General features: G+C 39.4%; 1 protein-coding gene across 1 annotated transcript in view; it reads left to right on the forward strand.

The window, feature by feature from the left end:
- Positions 1–17,870, forward strand: part of LOC110508566 (corticotropin-releasing factor receptor 2-like) — an 80,426-nt gene extending 62,556 nt beyond the window's left edge. The window contains exons 7-12 of the mRNA XM_021589160.2: positions 4,682–4,742; positions 5,716–5,788; positions 5,948–6,033; positions 10,811–10,946; positions 12,490–12,531; positions 13,254–17,870. Coding sequence (XP_021444835.1) covers positions 4,682–4,742; positions 5,716–5,788; positions 5,948–6,033; positions 10,811–10,946; positions 12,490–12,531; positions 13,254–13,394 — 539 coding nt within the window. The 3' untranslated portion in view covers positions 13,395–17,870. The remainder of the gene's footprint in view (positions 1–4,681; positions 4,743–5,715; positions 5,789–5,947; positions 6,034–10,810; positions 10,947–12,489; positions 12,532–13,253) is intronic.
- Positions 17,871–19,891: the final 2,021 nt, after the last annotated feature.

A 19,891-nucleotide genomic window follows, 5' to 3' on the forward strand; every position in this document is an offset into this window, starting at 1 on the left:
GCCCGCTTGGAGCTTGCCAAAAGGCACCTAAAGGACTCTCAGACCATGAAAAACAAGATTCTTTGGACTGATGAAACCAAGATATAACTATTTGGCCTGAATGCCAAGGTCACATCTGGATGAAACCTGGCACTATCCCTATGGTGAAGCTGTCACGCCTTCTCCCACTCCTTCTCTCTGGCACTTGAGTGCGCCAGGCTGCCCTTCATTACGCACACCTGTCACCATCATTATGTGCGGCAGCGCTCATTGGACTCACCTGGACTCCTTCCCTTTGTTGATTGCCTCGTCTATAACTGTCTCCTCCTCCGTTTGTTCCCTGTGTCTGCATTAATGGCGTTATGTGTTCATGTCCAGACGCTGTCCTGTCCTGTTCCATGTTGGTTGCCGTTAAATGTTCACTCCCTGTACCTGCTTCTCGTCTCTACCAGCGTCAAGTCTTACAGAAGCATGGTACCACAAAGCGCAAACCAGATGGGATGGCATATCGCTGCATATTTTTGTAAACCTGCCCCTTAACCCCTGAGTTATTAACTGAAAGTTGTTGATCTATGGAGTGATCTACACTAGTTTGTGTAGTGTTCTTATTAATTCACTCCACATCACAAAGCTTGAATGCTACAGTGCATGCTTGAGTAGACAAACTTAGACAATGTAGCTAAATATTAGCAAAACAACCCTTCATTCCCCACAAAGCATTTTGTGAGATTAACAGAAGTGTCTAATTTTAAGAAAAGAGAAAATGCTATTGGAGTGCGGGGAAGTCCGAGGTGGTTGTACATCAGTTCAGGCCTGCAATTGAGCGAGAGCTTAATGGGACAGGCAGCAGATGCCCCCAGTCATCACCACATAATTATCCACACTCACCTAGAGTGATGTTAGTGAAAGCACATTGCATGTTAGAAACTCCCACAATGGAGAGGCTCCTGAAACTGCACTGGAGCACGCTTCAGCTCAGCTCAGCTCAGCTCACTGCTGAGCCTTTTTGACGTTTTCTTTATATAACATGCAATGTAGGACTATGTATGCAATGGCATAAAACATATATCTGGATGGATCTGTATATAGGTCACATTTATGTGAGTCCTTTGAACATATTGTACTCTAGGGTATAGGATATAGTACAGTATAGTAACACATCCAGTATAGTTATTGGGGTACAGGATATAGTACAGTATAGTAACACATCCAGTATAGTTATTGGGGTACAGGATATAGTACAGTATAGTAACACACCCAGTATAGTTATTGGGGTATAGGATATAGTACCGTATAGTAGCACACCCAGTATAGTAATTAGAGTATAGGGTACAGTATAGTAACACACCCAGTATAGTTATTAGAGTATAGGGTACAGTATAGTAACACACCCAGTATAGTTATTGGGGTATAGGATATAGTACCGTATAGTAACACACCCAGTATAGTTATTAGAGTATAGGGTACAGTATAGTAACACACCCAGTATAGTTATTAGAGTATAGGGTACAGTATAGTAACACACCCAGTATAGTTATTAGAGTATAGGGTACAGTATAGTAACACACCCAGTATAGTTATTAGAGTATAGGGTACAGTATAGTAACACACCCAGTATAGTTATTAGAGTATAGGGTACAGTATAGTAACACACCCAGTATAGTTATTAGAGTATAGGGTACAGTATAGTAACACACCCAGTATAGTTATTAGAGTATAGGGTACAGTATAGTAACACACCCAGTATAGTTATTAGAGTATAGGGTACAGTATAGTAACACACCCAGTATAGTTATTAGAGTATAGGGTACAGTATAGTAACACACCCAGTATAGTTATTAGAGTATAGGGTATAGTATAGTAACACACCCAGTATAGTTATTAGAGTATAGGGTACAGTATAGTAACACACCCAGTATAGTTATTAGAGTATAGGGTACAGTATAGTAACACACCCAGTATAGTTATTAGGGTATAGGGTACAGTATAGTAACACACCCAGTATAGTTATTAGAGTATAGGGTACAGTATAGTAACACACCCAGTATAGTTATTAGAGTATAGGGTACAGTATAGTAACACACCCAGTATAGTTATTAGAGTATAGGGTACAGTATAGTAACACACCCAGTATAGTTATTAGAGTATAGGGTACAGTATAGTAACACACCCAGTATAGTTATTAGAGTATAGGGTACAGTATAGTAACACACCCAGTATAGTTATTAGGGTATAGGGTACAGTATAGTAACACACCCAGTATAGTTATTAGGGTATAGGGTACAGTATAGTAACACACCCAGTATAGTTATTAGAGTATAGGGTACAGTATAGTAACACACCCAGTATAGTTATTAGGGTATAGGGTACAGTATAGTAACACACCCAGTATAGTTATTAGAGTATAGGGTACAGTATAGTAACACACCCAGTATAGTTATTAGAGTATAGGGTACAGTATAGTAACACACCCAGTATAGTTATTAGGGTATAGGGTACAGTATAGTAACACACCCAGTATAGTTATTAGGGTATAGGATATAGTACCGTATAGTAACACACCCAGTATAGTTATTAGGGTATAGGATATAGTACCGTATAGTAACACACCCAGTATAGTTATTAGAAATCTCATCTTTGCCTCAAAATGGAATTAACCAAAGGTTGTTCACTCACACTTGTTAATTCAGGTGTGTAGTGGAGGGGATGTGGAATTGTTACAGTCCATTGGTTTCACAAGTGGGAGGTACATAGATTTCAGCAGTGGGATGTATTGGTGTCAGCAGTGGGATGTATTGCAGTGGAATGTATTGGTGTCAGCCGTGGGATGTATTGGTGTCAGCAGTGGGATGTATTGGTGTCAGCAGTTGGATGTATTGGTGTCCGCAGTGGGATGTATTGGTGTCAGCCGTGGGATGTATTGGTGTCAGCAGTGGGATGTATTGCAGTGGGATGTATTGGTGTCAGCAGTGGGATGTATTGGTGTCCGCAGTGGGATGTATTGGTGTCAGCCGTGGGATGTATTGGTGTCAGCAGTGGGATGTATTGCAGTGGAATGTATTGGTGTCAGCCGTGGGATGACCGAAGGAGTTGGTTTTGTACCTTCAAGAAGATGTCTTTATTGTGTATAAGTAAATAACCTTGCACAGTCAGTTGGTGCTATCTACACAATATAGAACATCTTCCAAATATTGAGTTTACCCTCAGAATAACCTTAATTCGTTGTGGCATGGACTCTGCAAGTTGTCGAAAGTGTTCAACAGGGATGTTGGACCATGTTGATTCCAATAGTTTCCAGAGATGTGTCAAGTTGGCTGGATGTTGTTTGGGTGGTGGACCATTCTTGATGCACACAGGAAAAACTCAGCAGCGTTGTAGTTCTTGAAATAAACTGATGTGCCTGGCACCTACAACCATAAAGCACTTGAATATTTTGTCTTGCCGATTCACACTGAATGGCACACATACACAATCCATGTCTCAATTGTCTCAAGGCTTCAAAATCTTTAACCTGTCTCCTCCCCTTCATCTACACTGATTGAAGTATATTTAACAAGTGACATCAATAAGGGATCATATCCTTCACCTGGATTCACCTGGTCAGTCTATGTCGAGGAATGAGCAGGTGTTCTTAATGTTTTATACACTCAGTGTCTATCTGTTACAAATTAATATTGTAGCCTGATGTTTTGGTTTTAGGGATGTCCTTGAGTACACCCTTCGGTAATTTACTCAGTCCATCACAGTTTCCACTGATGATCAAGTGGTTTTCAAGCGCAGGTCTCACCTTTTGAAGTGGAATCCTATTTACAACATTGAAGTTTGATCTCTCATTTCAGACATTACAGTGACTAGATGTGGTTCTTACTCTCGAGCATCATCATTTCTAATAAGTACGTCTGGCATGTGGGTAACCTTAACATAGACTATCTTCTCTTTTTGTTGATTATAACAACTATGCGTTGTCTAGGTCAGTTGGTGAAAAGATCAAATTGTCATGCGTTTCATGTAGTCTTTTCGCGTCATAGTATTTTTTTGGGGTTCTCGAGAGGTTCATTTTGAAGTGAATTTGAAACGGATTACTGCCATCCTCTTAATAATCCAGTAAATCAAGTAAACAAAAAGCTAATTAAATATTTTCTCCTTCACAGAGAGGAATTGCTTTGGTGGATTTTGTTCTTTGTACTAACAAATATTAAAAAACGTTGTTTTGAGTAGTCAGGGTGGTTAGTTTAAGTTAAATACTAATTGGGTCATGGAGTTTACCTGTTGGTCTTCTAGGAGATAATGAACACATAATAACGTTTTTAAGTAGATCCACTCCAGCCAGTTATAAAAGTTATCAATGTCATCAGTGCCCAGCTTCTTCAGATCCTTTAATGATCACTTATTAAGAAATGTAGGAAGTAGAACAGATTTCACTTTATCTGTCCAACACTGGGGACCAGCAAGATAATAAGTCCTTAAGCCAGATCAAAGTAGAACTGGAAGGATCCAACTGGCCTCAATGGATCCCTTTATTTCATCTCTGTAATAGCTTCTAAATGCAGCAGTCTGATTCTAATTAGCCTAGTTTACACTGCACAGCTCAGGGCTAACAGCCTCTTTATCCCTGGGCTAAGATACATTGCTCTGGAGCAGGGTTAGCACCGACTTTCACAATATTGGCAAATATGTCAATTCATTTTTCTATTTCTTTCAGGCATTCCATGTCCTATTATTGTTGCTTGGGCCATTGGGAAGCTTTATAATGAAAATGAACAGTAAGTGCACAATTTCAATTTAAACAACAATGAAATCTCAAGCATTCATGAATTGTTTGTGTTGTAGGTATTTTGTTGTATCTGACTAACCATTTTAAAAGCTGACAGTCCATCAAAGGTGAAGGTTAATGACCTTTGATAGAGTGCAAATAAACCTATACCGTTGTAGAATCTTAATTTGAGCCAGTTTGCTACAGCAGAAAAATGACCCTTTAGCAACAAGACATGTTGATTATTATTATTATGTCCATAATTAATGGACATTTCAATACAGATTGATACAATTTTCATAAGGGAAAATCAAGTCTGACATTTCAAAGTGGAAATGAAAACTACACTTTTTAAAACTACATGTTTAAAATGTCCTGCATTGCAGAAAAGCTGCAACAGGGTGATCAAATTAAGATCCTACACCTGCACATGTATGCCATTTGTACATTTGTTAATCACAGATAAACCTTGAAATATGTCTCATACCCTTTGTAGTACAGTGTAGGACTTGAATCCTTTTAGTATTGTGGCGCCACTACCTGTACGAATTCAAGGTGAATCAGCAATTTAATGTGTTGTAGGTGTCAAAGGGGCATGCACTGTAACATTTACAAGAGGATCATTTACGTCATCTAAAGAGGTTATGAAAAGGCCATTGATAGTTCAGTTTATTTGAAAATGCAATTGCTGTCCTTTTGAATAGAATAAAGTCCGACTTCAGTTCAGTAGTTGAAGGTCATGTTGTATATGTTTTGACCGTGATGTTTATGCCACTATTATCAAGGCACTCCTTGGCTACCCAAAAGAGTACATTTCATCTCCAATTTAATTTCAATTATAGCAATTTCTAACTTGGAAACTCTGGAAAGTCTTGATAATGCACCAACATTGTTTAGCTAATAATGGAATACAGATTCATACAAATGATGTTGTTTAATATGCAAACACTTCAAAAAGCCATTATTTTAATGTGTGTCAATAGATGCTGGTTTGGGAAAGAACCTGGAAAGTATATTGACTACATTTATCAAGGGCCGGTCATCCTTGTGCTTTTGGTAGGTAACAAGACCATTGTCTCTCACTGTTTTATGTCTTAGCTGCCCTAATGCAACCGCAACAAATTTCACTTCCTTTAGTTATTTGTTCATTACTAAAACATCATGTTCTACATAATGAACTCTTAATGAAAGTTTTCCATCTCTGTTCTCTGCTAGATAAACTTCGTTTTCCTCTTCAACATAGTAAGAATCCTTATGACCAAGTTGAGAGCTTCTACCACATCAGAAACTATACAGTACAGGTGAGTCACTACTCCTGTGGGGTTGTTATTTGAAATATCGCATGCCATAATAAGATTACTTGACCTCCATTTAATATTCACTCGGGGTGGGGGGGGGAGGCTCCCGAGTGGCGCAGCGGTTTAAGTCACTGCTTCTCAGTTTGATTCCAGGCTTTGAGTCCCATAGGGCGGCGCACAAGTTTGATTCCAGTTTGAGTCCCATAGGGCGGCGCAATTGGCCCAGAATTTGTTCTTAACTGACTTGCCTAGTTAAATAAACGTTAAATAACATCTTTCCAAGAACGTTATCACCACAGAACACCCGTATCTGGTTTTCTAACATGTTGTTATTCCCTCTGATGCTGGTGCCTTGAAGACAGTCTGGGGAAAAAAATAAGAAAAAAACCCACCTGACCTAAACCAATGCCTTACACTATAGGATTCACTAAGAGTTACACTAATGCATAGATAATAAGGGAACGTCCGCTCACTGTTTGGTTGCTCCATACGCAAACGTTTTAATGAAGGTGACAAGATAACATTTCAAACAACATGGTCTTCGTCCTCGGTCTGGTACATTGTATCGTGATGTGAGACTGCCAACCCACAGATATTGCAGTCATTACAACCTCCCCTCAACATTCACAGTTGATGGAGCAATTAATGGGGCATTTGTTTAACAAATCCCTCCTACTCAACGAAGTGATAATAAGGTCAGCTGCTTTATACGGGGTGAATCACCTCAATCTGTACTCGACTTGCACGCATCATTGCATAACATTCCTTTGAAGATATGCCCCCCCCCCACACACACACACACACACACACACACACACACACATACACACACACACACACCATTTTCCATGACGATCGTTTCTGTTTGAAATAGAACCCCTCTTTTTCTTCACTAATGATCTGCTGATGTTGCGCAGTGAGAATAACCTTGCGTATCTTATTCCTGGAACAACTTTCCTCGTCCTCCATTCACATTGAAGCTTTTATTCATAGTGGATTATTTGAACACTCAAAAGGGGACATCTCAATTCCCAGCAAAGCCTGCAGACCTCTGTCCTGTAGAATAGGCCTCTGTCACTCCAATGCTGATATTGCTGACATTGGGTTCCCTACTCAAAGTCAAACAGTGGATTTATGTCATACAATAGGTGCTATTTGATGTGTAAACAGAGCCATCAGCTACTTCACTGCTAAGGTAGATGACCTAAAATCCCATCGTAATTCGAGGAAATGAGGAATGAAAGACTGTGTCCCAGAGAGATTTTCCATTTTCAACCTGATACTCAAATGGACCTCTTATATTGTCAGATTTTTGTTTTGGCCACAAAACCCTAAGCAATAAACCCCTTTCTATCATCAACCTGCTGGAGTCAAGCCCAGTTTTAAGAAATCTGCATTTTTATTTTATTTATCACATTTTCACTCTGAAACAAAAACCTATTGCTAGCACTCCTTGAGTGGCAATCTGATTATGTGGACTCACTATAAAATATCTGACCAATAGGTGATATTTTCCAATATTGTACATCTCCCTCCTAGTTGATCTGATAGAAGGAGCCTAGTGAGGAAGTAGTCTTATAGGATGGGGTTCTAACTTTACTAGCTATGAATGTTTATCTAAGATATTCATTGTTTGGGGTCATTTATCAACATCCTTTGTGAGCAAACAATCTCCAAAAATACAATTTAGGTCTTGGAGTGCTATTTTATAGTGTCATATACTACTGGTCCAAAGTCTTAGAACATTTTTCTTTATTTTGACTATTTTCTACATTGTAGAATAATAGTGAAGACATCAAAACTATGAAAACACACATATGGAATCTTGTAGTAACCAAAAAAAAGTGTTAAACAAATACATTTTTATATTTGAGATTCTTCAAATAGCCACCCTTTGCGTTGATGACAGCTTTGCACACTCTTGGCATTCTCTCAACCAGCTTCACCTGGAATGCTTTTCCAACAGTCTTGAAGGAGTTCCCACATATGCTGAGCACTTGTTGCCTGCTTTTCCTTCACTCTGCGGTCCGACTCATTCTAAACCTCCTCAGTTTGGTTGAGGTCGGGGATTTTGGAGGCCAGGTCATCTGATGCAGCACTCCATCACTCTCCTTCTTGGTAAAATACTCCTTACACAGCCTGGAGGTGTGTTGGGTCATTGACCTGTTGAAAAACAAATGATAGTACCATTAAGCCCAAACCAGTGGCAAAATGCTGTGGTAGCCATGCTGTTTAACAATATTTTCGTTTTTGGCTAAAAAACTTACCCATTTGAAACTGCCTATTTCTCAGCCCCAGAAACTAGAATATGCATATAATTGTCAGATTAGGATAGAAAACACTCTAAAGTTTCCAAAACTGTAAAAATATTGTCTGTGAGTATAACAGAACTGATATTGCAGGCGAAAACCTGAAGAAAATCCAATCAGGAAGTGCCTCTTATTTTGAAACCTTTCTGTTCCTATGCATGCCTATCCTCCATTTAAAGGGATATCAACCATATTCCTTTTTCCATGGCTTCCCTAAGGTGTTAACAGTCTTTAGACATAGTTTCAGGCTTTTATTTTGAAAAATTAGCATGAAAGATCACATTGTGTAAGTGGATAGGTGGGGGCTCTTAGAGCGAGTTTTGCGCTACAGAGTAAAGCGGCCATTGTTTCTCCAGGTGTTATTGAAAAACCTACACACCCGGTTGATATTTTATTGAATATATATTTTAAAAACGACCTGAGGATTGATTATAAAAAACGTTTGACATGTTTCTGTGGACAATATGGATATTATTTGGAATTTTCATCTGCTTTGTGTTGACCGCTCTTTCCTGTGGATTTCTGAACATAACGCGAAAAACAAACGGAGGTATTTTGGGCATAAAAATAATCTTTATAGAACAAAAGGAACATTTGTTGTGTACCTGGGAGTCTCGTGAGTGAAAACATCCAAAGATCATCAAAGGTAAACTATTAATTTGATTGCTTTTCTGATTTTCAGGACCTAGCTACTTAATGCTTTAGTGTACATAATGTTTTGTTCTGCTATCGATAAACTAACACAAATGCTTGGATTGCTTTCGCTGTAAAGCATAATTTAAAGATCTGAGACGACAGGTGGATTAACAAAAGGCTAAGCTGTGTTTTGCAATATTGCACTTGTGATTTCATGAAGATTAATATTTTTGAGTAATATTATTTGACTGTGGCGCTATGCTATTCAGCGGTTGCTGGCGAGAATGATTCCGCTAATGGGATGGGTAGTGTCAAGAAGTTAAGTGTGCCTTGAATTCTAAGTAAATCACAGACAGTGTCACCAGCAAAGCACCCCCACACCATAACACCTCCTCTTCCATGCTTCACGGTGGGAAATACACATGCAGAGATCATCCGTTCACCCACGTCTCACAAAGACACGGCGGTTGGAACCAAAAATCTCCAAACAGGGCAAGACCCAGATGCAGACATGGGAGGCAGATGGTTCGCGTCTCTGATATTTATTATAATCCAACGGGCAAGCAAGAGAATGGTCATGGACAGGCAAAAGATTATAAACAAGGTCAGAGTCCAGGAGGTACAGAGTGGCAGGCAGGCACGAGGTCAGGGCAGGCAGTATGGTCAGACCAGTGGGTTCAGAGTCAAGGCAGGCAAGGGTCAAAACCAGGAGGACTAGCAAAAGAGGGATAAGAAAAAGCAGGCGCACAGAAAAACACGCTGTTGACTTGACAAGACGAACTGGCAACAGACAAACACGGAACACTGGAATAAATATCCAGGGACTAATGGGAAAAAACGGGTGACACCTGGAGGTGGGTGGAGACAATCACAAAGACAGGTGAAACAGATTAGGGCGTGACAGACTCCAGACCAAAGAACACATTTCCACCGGACGAATGTCCATTGTTTCTTGGCCCTTCCTTTAGTAGTGGTTTCTTGGAGAAATTCACCCATGAAGGCCTGATTCACACAGTCTCCTCTGAACAGTTGATGTTGATGTGTCTGTTACTTGAACTCTATGAAGCATTTATTTGGGCTGCAACTTCTGAGGCTGGTAACTCTAATGAACTTATCCTCTGCAGCAGAAGTAACTCTGGGTCTTCCATTCCTGTGGCGATCCTCATCATAGTTTCATCATAGTGCTTGATGGTTTTTGCAACTTCACTTGAAGAAACTTCCAAAGATCTTGAAATGTTCTGTATTGACTGACCTTCATGTCTTAAAGTGATGATGGACTGTTGTTTCTCTTTGCTTATTTGAACTGTTCTTGCCATGATATGGACTTTGTATTTTACCAAATAGGGCTATCTTCTGAATACCCCCCTACCTTGTCACAACACAACTGATTGGCTCAAATGCATTAAGAAGGAAAGAAATTCCACAAATTAACTTTTAAGAAGGCACACCTGTTAATTGAAATGCATTCCAGGTGAGTACCTCATGAAGCTGGTTGAGAGAATGCCAAGAGTGTGTAAAGCTGTCATCAATGCAAAGGGTGGCTATCTGAAGAATCTCAAATATAAAATATATTTGTTTAACACTTTTTTTCGTTACTATGTGATTCCGTATGTGTTATTTCATAGTTTTGATGCATTCACTATTATTCTACAATGTAGAAAATAGTAAAAAAAAATAAGAAACACCCGTGAATGAGTAGGTGTTCCAAAACGTTTGACCGGTAGTGTACGTACATTGAAACATTTACACATCTTCCCTTTAGAAGCAAACACTTTCACCAATTTCCTTTGTAACTAAATTGGAGTACTGCTGTTTTTCTGTTATTTCCTTCACAGAAAAGCAGTAAAAGCGACATTAGTGCTACTGCCTCTGCTGGGTATCACCTACATGCTGTTTTTTGTGAATCCCGGAGAGGATGACATCTCGCAAATAGTTTTTATTTATTTCAATTCATTTCTACAATCATTTCAGGTAAGATCATGGAGTCTTTTTTTTCTTTACCAAGTTGCTCCTTCCCAAGAACACACAACTCTTGAACCTTTTAAATCTTTATAATTTTCTTTAGCTTTAATATGCTGTTCATTTGAGGTTTTATAGCCTGTGGAAGAAGGACCCTTTGTACTAATGTAAGACTTTGCAAACCTGTCCCTCGTTGCCTTACTATCAAGTCTTCTGAGCTGTCAGGAGAATGTATGTGGGTGTGAGTTTGTCCACATTGAGTATTCTCAGTGTAAATCTTTGCTCCACACTGCAAGGCTGAGTGGGTGGGGAGCAGGTACTGTATGTGTTAATGGTGCTCAGTGAAGGTGTGTAGAGAATAAGGGTCAGTTTTAGACTATTCTTAAAAGGCTTTTCCATCATGAATCAGTACTTCTATTATTGCTATGTTGAAATGTGAAATACAGACTGCCCTGAATGTGAAGTGCAGTGCATAATTGTTCTCATACGTTTGTGAATCATCGATTCAATTGCTTTTTTTCCCCATATCTATACAAGTTACTCATTGTGGCAGAAAATATGTTGTAAACACCAGTTTACTGACTGTACACTGTAACGTTACTGCATGATTGTAGCGGGTTTACTAACCGTTAGTTCCATATGCTATGTTGACTTTACATTAGCTAATACGTTGACAACTACTTTAGGCTGTGTGTAGCGGTTATGATATGGTTTGGCTTGGAAAGCTTTTTTAGCCTAATGTGTTGTGTGTTGAAGTCCACAAGCGAAGGGAAAAGGTGAGAGGAGAGAGCATAGATGCGAGAAGGAAAAGAATATGGCTGCTCTGAAAGTGAACTGTGTTTACGGGTGATCAGGGATGTATTCATTCTGCCGATTCTGTTGAAAATTTTCTTAAGCACAAGCAAAAGGATCAAAACGGGGATAAACATACCTGAATTTGTTCAATTGAAACTCTCATTTGCAACTGTTGGGCTAATGATTATACCCTACAGTATATCATCTGTCACCTCAAATTGTTCTCTCAACCTATGTGCACCTACTGTACATTGTAAACGTTCATTCATAGGCTAGGTTGGAGCAACCTCATGATGGGTATAAGGAAAATTAGAGTACTATTATTATGTAGTAGCCTAAACCTATCACTGTTACATTGAACTGGAGAAATGGATATGAATGACAGTCATCCAATGCTTTCATAGAAATAAGGCCATGCTCATGAAAAACAAAAAACGTCACTGACCGCCACTGGTAAACACCCACTTTGCAGTTAGTGGCATTTTTATTACTTGAATCACACTTTGACTCTGAAAAGAATGCCTATTGCTAGCCCACCTTGAGTGGCAATCTGATTATTTGGACTCACTATAAAATATCTGACCAATAAGTGATTATTGTCCAATATTGTACATCCCTATATGAGTGACTTCACCCGTATTTGAGTGAATTGATTATTGTACATCCTTATTTGACTGAATTAATAAAGATCTATGAAAACAGATTTTACATATGAAGTTACATTATGTACATTCTAACATTGTTCTGTCTTGTTTTCCAGGGGTTCTTTGTCTCAGTATTCTACTGCTTTCTTAATGGCGAGGTTAGTCAACAATGGTCTTTTCACTCGTGGGCTTCGCTGTGTGGCGGACCGTTATGAGAGGCAGTGGACAGAAAGTCCTTGAGACCCTACTTTTACCATCATTATCCTGCAGGCTATTTTCTTTTAACAAACGTTAATGAAGATGCGCTCTATTTTTCTAGACCTATTTCCTCCTTACTTTAGTGGTCCGTCATTGCTGAAATTCATTCACGTGCCATAAAATAGGGTTGTGAATAATGTGGCTACCTCCCTCTTCTGCTGTTCTCAACTGCATCTATGAAGCTTTCGTTGATATATACACATGAAATGAAAGACACTGATTGAAGTCTACTGTGGATACTTTAGAAGCTATTCACTGTATCTGAAATGTGTGGTTCTGTACCGTTTTGTAACAATTGTTTGTTGACCGAGTGGCGTAGCGGTCTAAGTGACTGCATCACAGTGCTAGATGCGTGGTACTGTCACAGAGGGCCGTGTTCGGGAGCCCCATAAGGCGGCGCACAATTGGCCTAGCGTCGTCCGCGTTAGGGGAGGGTTTGGCCTGGGTAGGCCGTCATTGTAAATAAGAATTTGTTCTTTAACTGACCTTACCTAGTTAAATAAAGGTTCAATAAAATATGTCAATTCAAGTTCAAGAGATTTCCTGTACCCTAGATATCGTGTGTCCTACCAGATAGACTGGCTGCCCACCACTAATACAGTATTTCATTGTCATCGTCCAGGTGCGCTCAGCAGCCAGGAAAAGATGGCATCGTTGGCAGGACAACCATGCCCTGAGAGTGCGCGTGGCACGTGCCATGTCCCTCCCCACCTCACCCACCAGGATCAGCTTCCATAGTATAAAACAGACCACAGCCGTTTGACCAAATCCAAAGGTCCCCTTTGGAAATGTCATTTTTTTTCTAGGGAAGAGACTTGTCTTGAAGCACCTCTCCATAAATGTTGTCTATTTCCTGTATTTCTTACCCCAGCTGCATAAGGACAGATACAGAGGGCTTTGAGGAAGAGACTATTAGGATTTCCGAAATTACAGTACTGTAACACAACCTCCTTGGACGTGTGGCAGAGATGTAAATTCAGAACAGATGGGCAATGCCGCCTCTCCAAATGAACTTTGTGAAGTGATTGCAGAGTCAGAGTCTTACTGGCAATGCATTAATAGATGTTTTCATACTGTATTACACCAGGTTGGATTTTAATAGGTCAGGAATGTCGACCTGTCAAGGACCAATCCTGACGAGGCAAAAAAAAAAGCCACGTTAATGTCAAAAGAGACCCTAATCACTCTCAGTACTCTACTATACTTGTAGCAGCATTTATTTCTATAACCTTTCATTGTTTCATGTCTATGAGAGGGCAGGGATAAGCAGGAATGTGCATAAACAGAGCAGACACGGGATGAAAATGCGTTCTGTGTCTGTTGCAGGCTGAGCTCGAGATGCAATGAGAGCGATCAAATGATACTGTTAATCACCAAGGTAATAAGGAACGTGCAGACTCCAAGTGATATCGTTCGGTTTGTCGTCAGCACCACTTTTTTTGCGTCGTCAAAATGTCACCCTAAGAGCTATTCTATTGTATAAATGTTTTCAGGCTCATTTATTTTAAGATTGTTCCCTGCCAATCATTCTCAAACGCCTTTGAGCAGTACAACATCAATGATCTGTTTTTCTCTCTTCTGTAGAAAAAACCCTAAGGCAGCTCTTATTTGGATGAGTAATCATAAATCAAAGCTATCTTTCACTGGGTTTGAGTTCAGATTATATCCATTATCTTATTATGTAAATAATGGAGATGGGACTGTGATTCTGAGACTTTTACATAACACTTATTTAAACACTGAACAGACCCTGACTTCAGTCCACGCAATGACACAGCTGTCCCAAGTCAAGAGAAATAGGAGTAATTTAAAGGTACAGTACATTGTGGATACATGAAATCCTTTTCACATAGTTATTTTCTCTCTTTCAAATCCCAATGTGCCATACTTAATCAGTGTCAGTACTAAACTGTTGGGTCGAGGAGCCAGAGAGAGATAGAGCCTGATTAGTGAGATCTTCATTTGGCTTCCTTAATGCTTTGCTCTGTTCAGGTCAACATGCCAAGCTCTGCCCTGGTGACTGACCGACAGGCTGACCTGCATGGGTGTTATCCTCATCTCCCTCCAGGCCCCCCCTGCAGTATAATACAATTTCCAGACACATAGGCATGCCTTTTTATTCAGGAAAATAGAACAGTAGAACCCATGCACCCAGGGAATTAAGTTCTTAAAATGTGGAATTGTAGAAATTATGCAATTAGATGGGTATTGAGTACAAGCTCACTGATCTGGGGTATTTGTTTAATGCATTGTATAAATCTATTTAGGTTTATAAGCAACCATGTACCTCACAGTTGAGTTACTTTGAGAGTATACAGCTCTCCCAAGTTGTGCAGCGGTCTAAGGCACTGCATCGCAGTGCTTGAAGCATCACCACAGACCTGGGTTTGGTCCCAGGCTGTGTCACAGCTGGCCGTGAGTCAGAGGAAACATCACCCAGCTGGCGACCAATGTCAGCTTGCAGGCACCCACTAACCCGGACGATACTGGGCCAATTGAGGCGGCACACAATTGCCTAGTGTTGTCCGGGATAGTGGAATGTTTGGCTGGCAGGGATTTCCTTGTCCCATCGTGCTCTAGCGACTCCATGTGGCAGGCCGGGTGCCTGCAAGCTGACATTGGTTGCCTGCAAGCTGACATTGGTTGCCAGCTGGATGATGTTTCCTCCGACTCATTGGTGCAGCTGGCTTCCAGGTTAAGCGAACAGTGTGTCGAGAAGCGATCCGGCTTGACAGGGTCATGTTTCGGAGGATGCATGGCTCTCAACCTTCGCCTTTCCTGAGTCCGTAGGGGAGTTGCAGCGATTGGACAAGACTGTAACCACCAAGAAGGGGTAAAAGTACAAAAAACTATACTTTGGGAGTGTATAGTAAGCAAGATGCTCAAATTAAAATATATAACATCTGTTGAGAGTTGCTGTTTTTAAATATAACGTAGGTACGGCTCAGTGACAGTCAGAATTAATTATTGCTTTACACATTTTCCTGGCATTGAAATTGGACTAGACCCACATTTATGTTGTAGAATAGCCAATTATATTTTAGCAAATTGCTTGTAATGAAAGATTTACTTCTGGAAGGTCAGTTATTTTTCTCCTCACCATTCAACAATTACTGTGAAAATAATGTGGTACCATAGAATAAATGATGAACCTGTCATGTCCATTAGAGTTTGCACCCCTTGATTGCTTTATGTATAATTTTCTGAAAGAGTTGGCTTTGTACCAGTTTCCTGTGTTACATTTTCATTAATGTGACTCACTCCATATGCGCAATTCCTCTCTTAAATACCATCAACTTTTCAAGCAAATAGCTTTCACGCAAACAGTCCCAAGATCTAAATAAATTGCCAATAAACTACTGTATGTGAAAAACTGTAAATATTTGAGCTCTTCTCTCGTCCTAAAACACTAAACCCTGTTGGTTGAACATCATTTTGTTATTTATGTTTGGGAGGTGCCTCCAAGTTGAATGTTTACATTGGAGCTGTTTTAATCATATCTAGCGGTTCTAGTTGAGAAGGTCTAAAAAATAAGATAAAATCTTCAAAGAGTGCGATAAAACATGTATAACAAAAGTGTTAAGCTGTACTGTACATAAACTATTTTAAAGTTTGTTGTATATTGTAATTAATACAGTATTTGTACACATTTTATGAAGTAAATATGTTTTTTTTTCTCTTTTACTGTTAGTGACCGTAGTAATTCATTAAGAAAATTCTGAGCATTCAGGTTACATGAATACCTACAACCGTCCAAAGCAATCATAGAAAGGTATGAATATGTTATTTTACTTGTTTGTATCACCATCTCTCATTTTACAGTTTAAATTGTACTTTCCATGATGTGTTTAGTCTATTGAAGCCATCACAATTCTGGACATACAGCACTCCCATGAATGTTAGTAAAAGGTAAGCAGAGTTTTAAATTCACCAATGGAAATCCAACTAAAACTTGAGATTGAAACTTTATTTTTTATTTTTCATGATTAATTCATTCAAAATGTAATATTCACCAAAGATGTGAAACGTGTTTACTTGTTGTCAGTGCACTTTTTCCAACCTTTTTCATACTTCTATTCACTTATGTCGGTTTGAATGAATGCCGTATTAATGTACATAATGCATTTTGGCTTTTTGTTGAAATACCAATGTTGCCTTATAGAAAAACATTGTGTAAAGAGCAAAAACTATGTTTCTACATTCATTGTTGTACTGATATGTGTGATTGATATGCATTTATACAAGTACATGTGGTAAAATCTTCAGATTTGAAATAAATATTCTCTCTGGTTTGTAAAGCTGCTACTAACAATCTTGTCCAGCATTTCCAGACTTAGTCAGACTCATTCAATAATCAGTATTCACTGAGGAGACAATGAGAAGGATTGCATTTTGTGCATTGCATTCATTCTATTTCATTATACCAGTGCTCAATTTGGATTAGAATCTCTTTGACCCAATAAGGGCTTAATAACGACTTAACATCTCTAACCACAGACTGCCATTAAAACTATTGAATATAATAAATATTTGAATGATGAAGGATGCTGGCTACACTGACTCCATGGCATGCTAACCTTACATGCAGATGCTAGACTCATTGGAGTATCTGAAGATGGCCTAAGGAAGAGTGCCATGTTAAATAATAGACTGTATATGTGGATTGGGTTTCCTACTATTCTTACTGTAGTTGGATGGAATGAGGTGTAGCAGCACTCTCACTGTACTCACTGTGAGTTATATAGCCCTAACAATTAGCTGCATCTCTGATTCAAGCAAATAAAGGCTTATTGTGACAATTAATGCTCCTGCTGCTTGACAGACGATTAAAAGGTGTTTTGTGGATCTGATGTGCCTCTCGGGCTATAGCTGCATATCCTCCTGGGTCCTCCTACAACTTGTAATATGTCCCTCAAGTTCCCTGTGACTATTTTCAGTCGCATTTCACCAATCATTAACTTGGCTAATAATAAATGATGTCATAACTGCATGGTGAGTAAAATTTTTCACATACTGTATGTTATGATTCCCGGTTTTGACAACTGCCTGACTCTGGACGACTTTCCCGCCTGCCTGATCATCCTGCCTGCCTGCCCTGACCTTGAATCTGCCTTCCCTTCGGTACCTATTGGACTCTGAAATGGTTTTGACCTTTTGCCTGTACACAGCCATTCTCTTGTCTACCCCTTTTTGGATTAATAAAAATTGTAAGACTCCAACCATCTGCCTCCTGTGTCTGCATCTGGGTCTGGCCTCATGCCTTGATAGTCACTTTCGCTTAAAGTGGAGCGAAGGGGCATCAACAACGCATCTCTTAACCGATCATTTTGGCTACTATTATGAGTTGTGCAGATAGAAAAAGTTGCCCTAAATATCTACATGAATGAAGCTTATCTGAGGATGCTTAGGACCTTCAATCAGCTCAATGTCTTCTGGAGCAACATTTCAGATTAATAACATTGGTTACGCAAAAAAATCATATACAGTTGAAGTCGGAAGTTTACATACACTTAGGTTGGAGTCATTAAAATGTGTTTTTCATCCACTCCACAAATTTCTTGTTAACAATATAGTTTTGGCAAGTTCGTTAGGACATCTACTTTGTGCATGACACAAGTAATTTTTCCAACAATTGTTTACAGGCAGATTATTTCACTTATAATTCACTGTATCACAATTCCAGTGGTCAGACGTTACACTAAGTTGACAGTGCTTTAAAACCGATTGGAAAATTCCAGAAAATGATGTCATGGCTTTAGAAGCTTCTGATAGGCTGATTGACATCATTTGACACAATTGTAGGTGTACCTGTGGATGTATTTCAAGGCCTACCTTCACAATCAGTGCCTCTTTACTTGACATCATGGGAAAATCTAAAGAAATCAGCCAAGACCTCAGAAAGAAAATGGTATACTTCCACAAGTCTGGTTCATCCTTGGGAGCAATTTCCAAATGGCTGAAAGTACCACGTTCATCTGTACAAACAATAGTACCCAAGTATAAACACCATGGGACCACACAGCCGTGATACCGCTCAGGAAGGAGACCCATTCTGTCTCCTAAAGATTAATGTATTTTGGTGCAAAAAGTGCAAATCAATCCCAGAACAACAGCAAAGGACCTTGTGAAGATGCTGGAGGATTGCAACTGCACATTGGGACAAAGATCATACTTTTTGGAGAAATGTCCTCTGGTCTGATGAAACAAAAATAGAACTGTTTGGTCATAATGACCATTGTTATGTTTGGATGAAAAATGGGGGAGGCTTGCAAGCCAAAGAACACCATCCCAACCATGAAACACGGGGGTGGCAGCATCATGTTGTGGGAGGGTGAAAATGATGTGGATATAATGAAGCAACATCTCAAGGCATCAGTTAGGAAGTTAAAGCTTGGTCGCAAATGGGTCTTCCAAATGGACAATGACCCCAAGCACAATTCCAAAGTTGTAGCAAAATGGCTTAAGGACAACAAAGTCAAGGTATTGGAGTGGAAATCACAAAGCCCTGACCTCAATCATATAGAGGATTTTTGGGCAGAACTGAAAAAGTGTGTGTGAGCACACACACAGCCTACAAACCTGACTAAGTTACACGAGTGTTGTCAGGAGGAATGGGCCAAAATTCACCCAACTTATTGTGGGAAGCTTGTGGACAGTTACTCGAAACGCTTGACCCAAGTTAAACAATTTAAAGGCAATGCTACCAAATACTAATTGAGTGTATGTAAACTTCTGACCCACTGGGAATTTGATGAAAGAAATAATAGCTGAAATAAATCACTCTTTACTATTATTCTGATATTTCACATTCTGAAAATAAAGTGGTGATCCTAACTGACCTAAGACAGGGAATTTTTACTTGGATTAACTGTCAGGAATTGTGAATAACTGAGTTTAAATATATTTGGCGAAGGTGTATGTAAACTTCAGACTTCAACTGTATGATGCAAGATACTGGGGAAATGAAATGATGATGTTGATGATCTATAAATGTTTCTCAGGTGAGAGAGGAAAAGATAGCCAAACAAGGTCAGGAGAGGGAGCGTATCAACCATTTTGGTGGAGCAAGAAGTGGTAAGGGAAGAAAGGGTTATGACACAGTGCCTTGCAAAAGTATTCATCCCGCTCGATTTTTTTCCTATTTTGTTGCATTACAACCTGTAAATCAAATGGATTTTTAAATGTTGATTGCATGTAACGGACATACATAAAATAGTCCAAATTGGTGAAGTGAAATGAGAAATATTACTTGTTTCAAAA

Source organism: Oncorhynchus mykiss, chromosome 28 (genome assembly GCF_013265735.2).
Source record: "Oncorhynchus mykiss isolate Arlee chromosome 28, USDA_OmykA_1.1, whole genome shotgun sequence".
Lineage (NCBI taxonomy): Eukaryota > Metazoa > Chordata > Actinopteri > Salmoniformes > Salmonidae > Oncorhynchus > Oncorhynchus mykiss.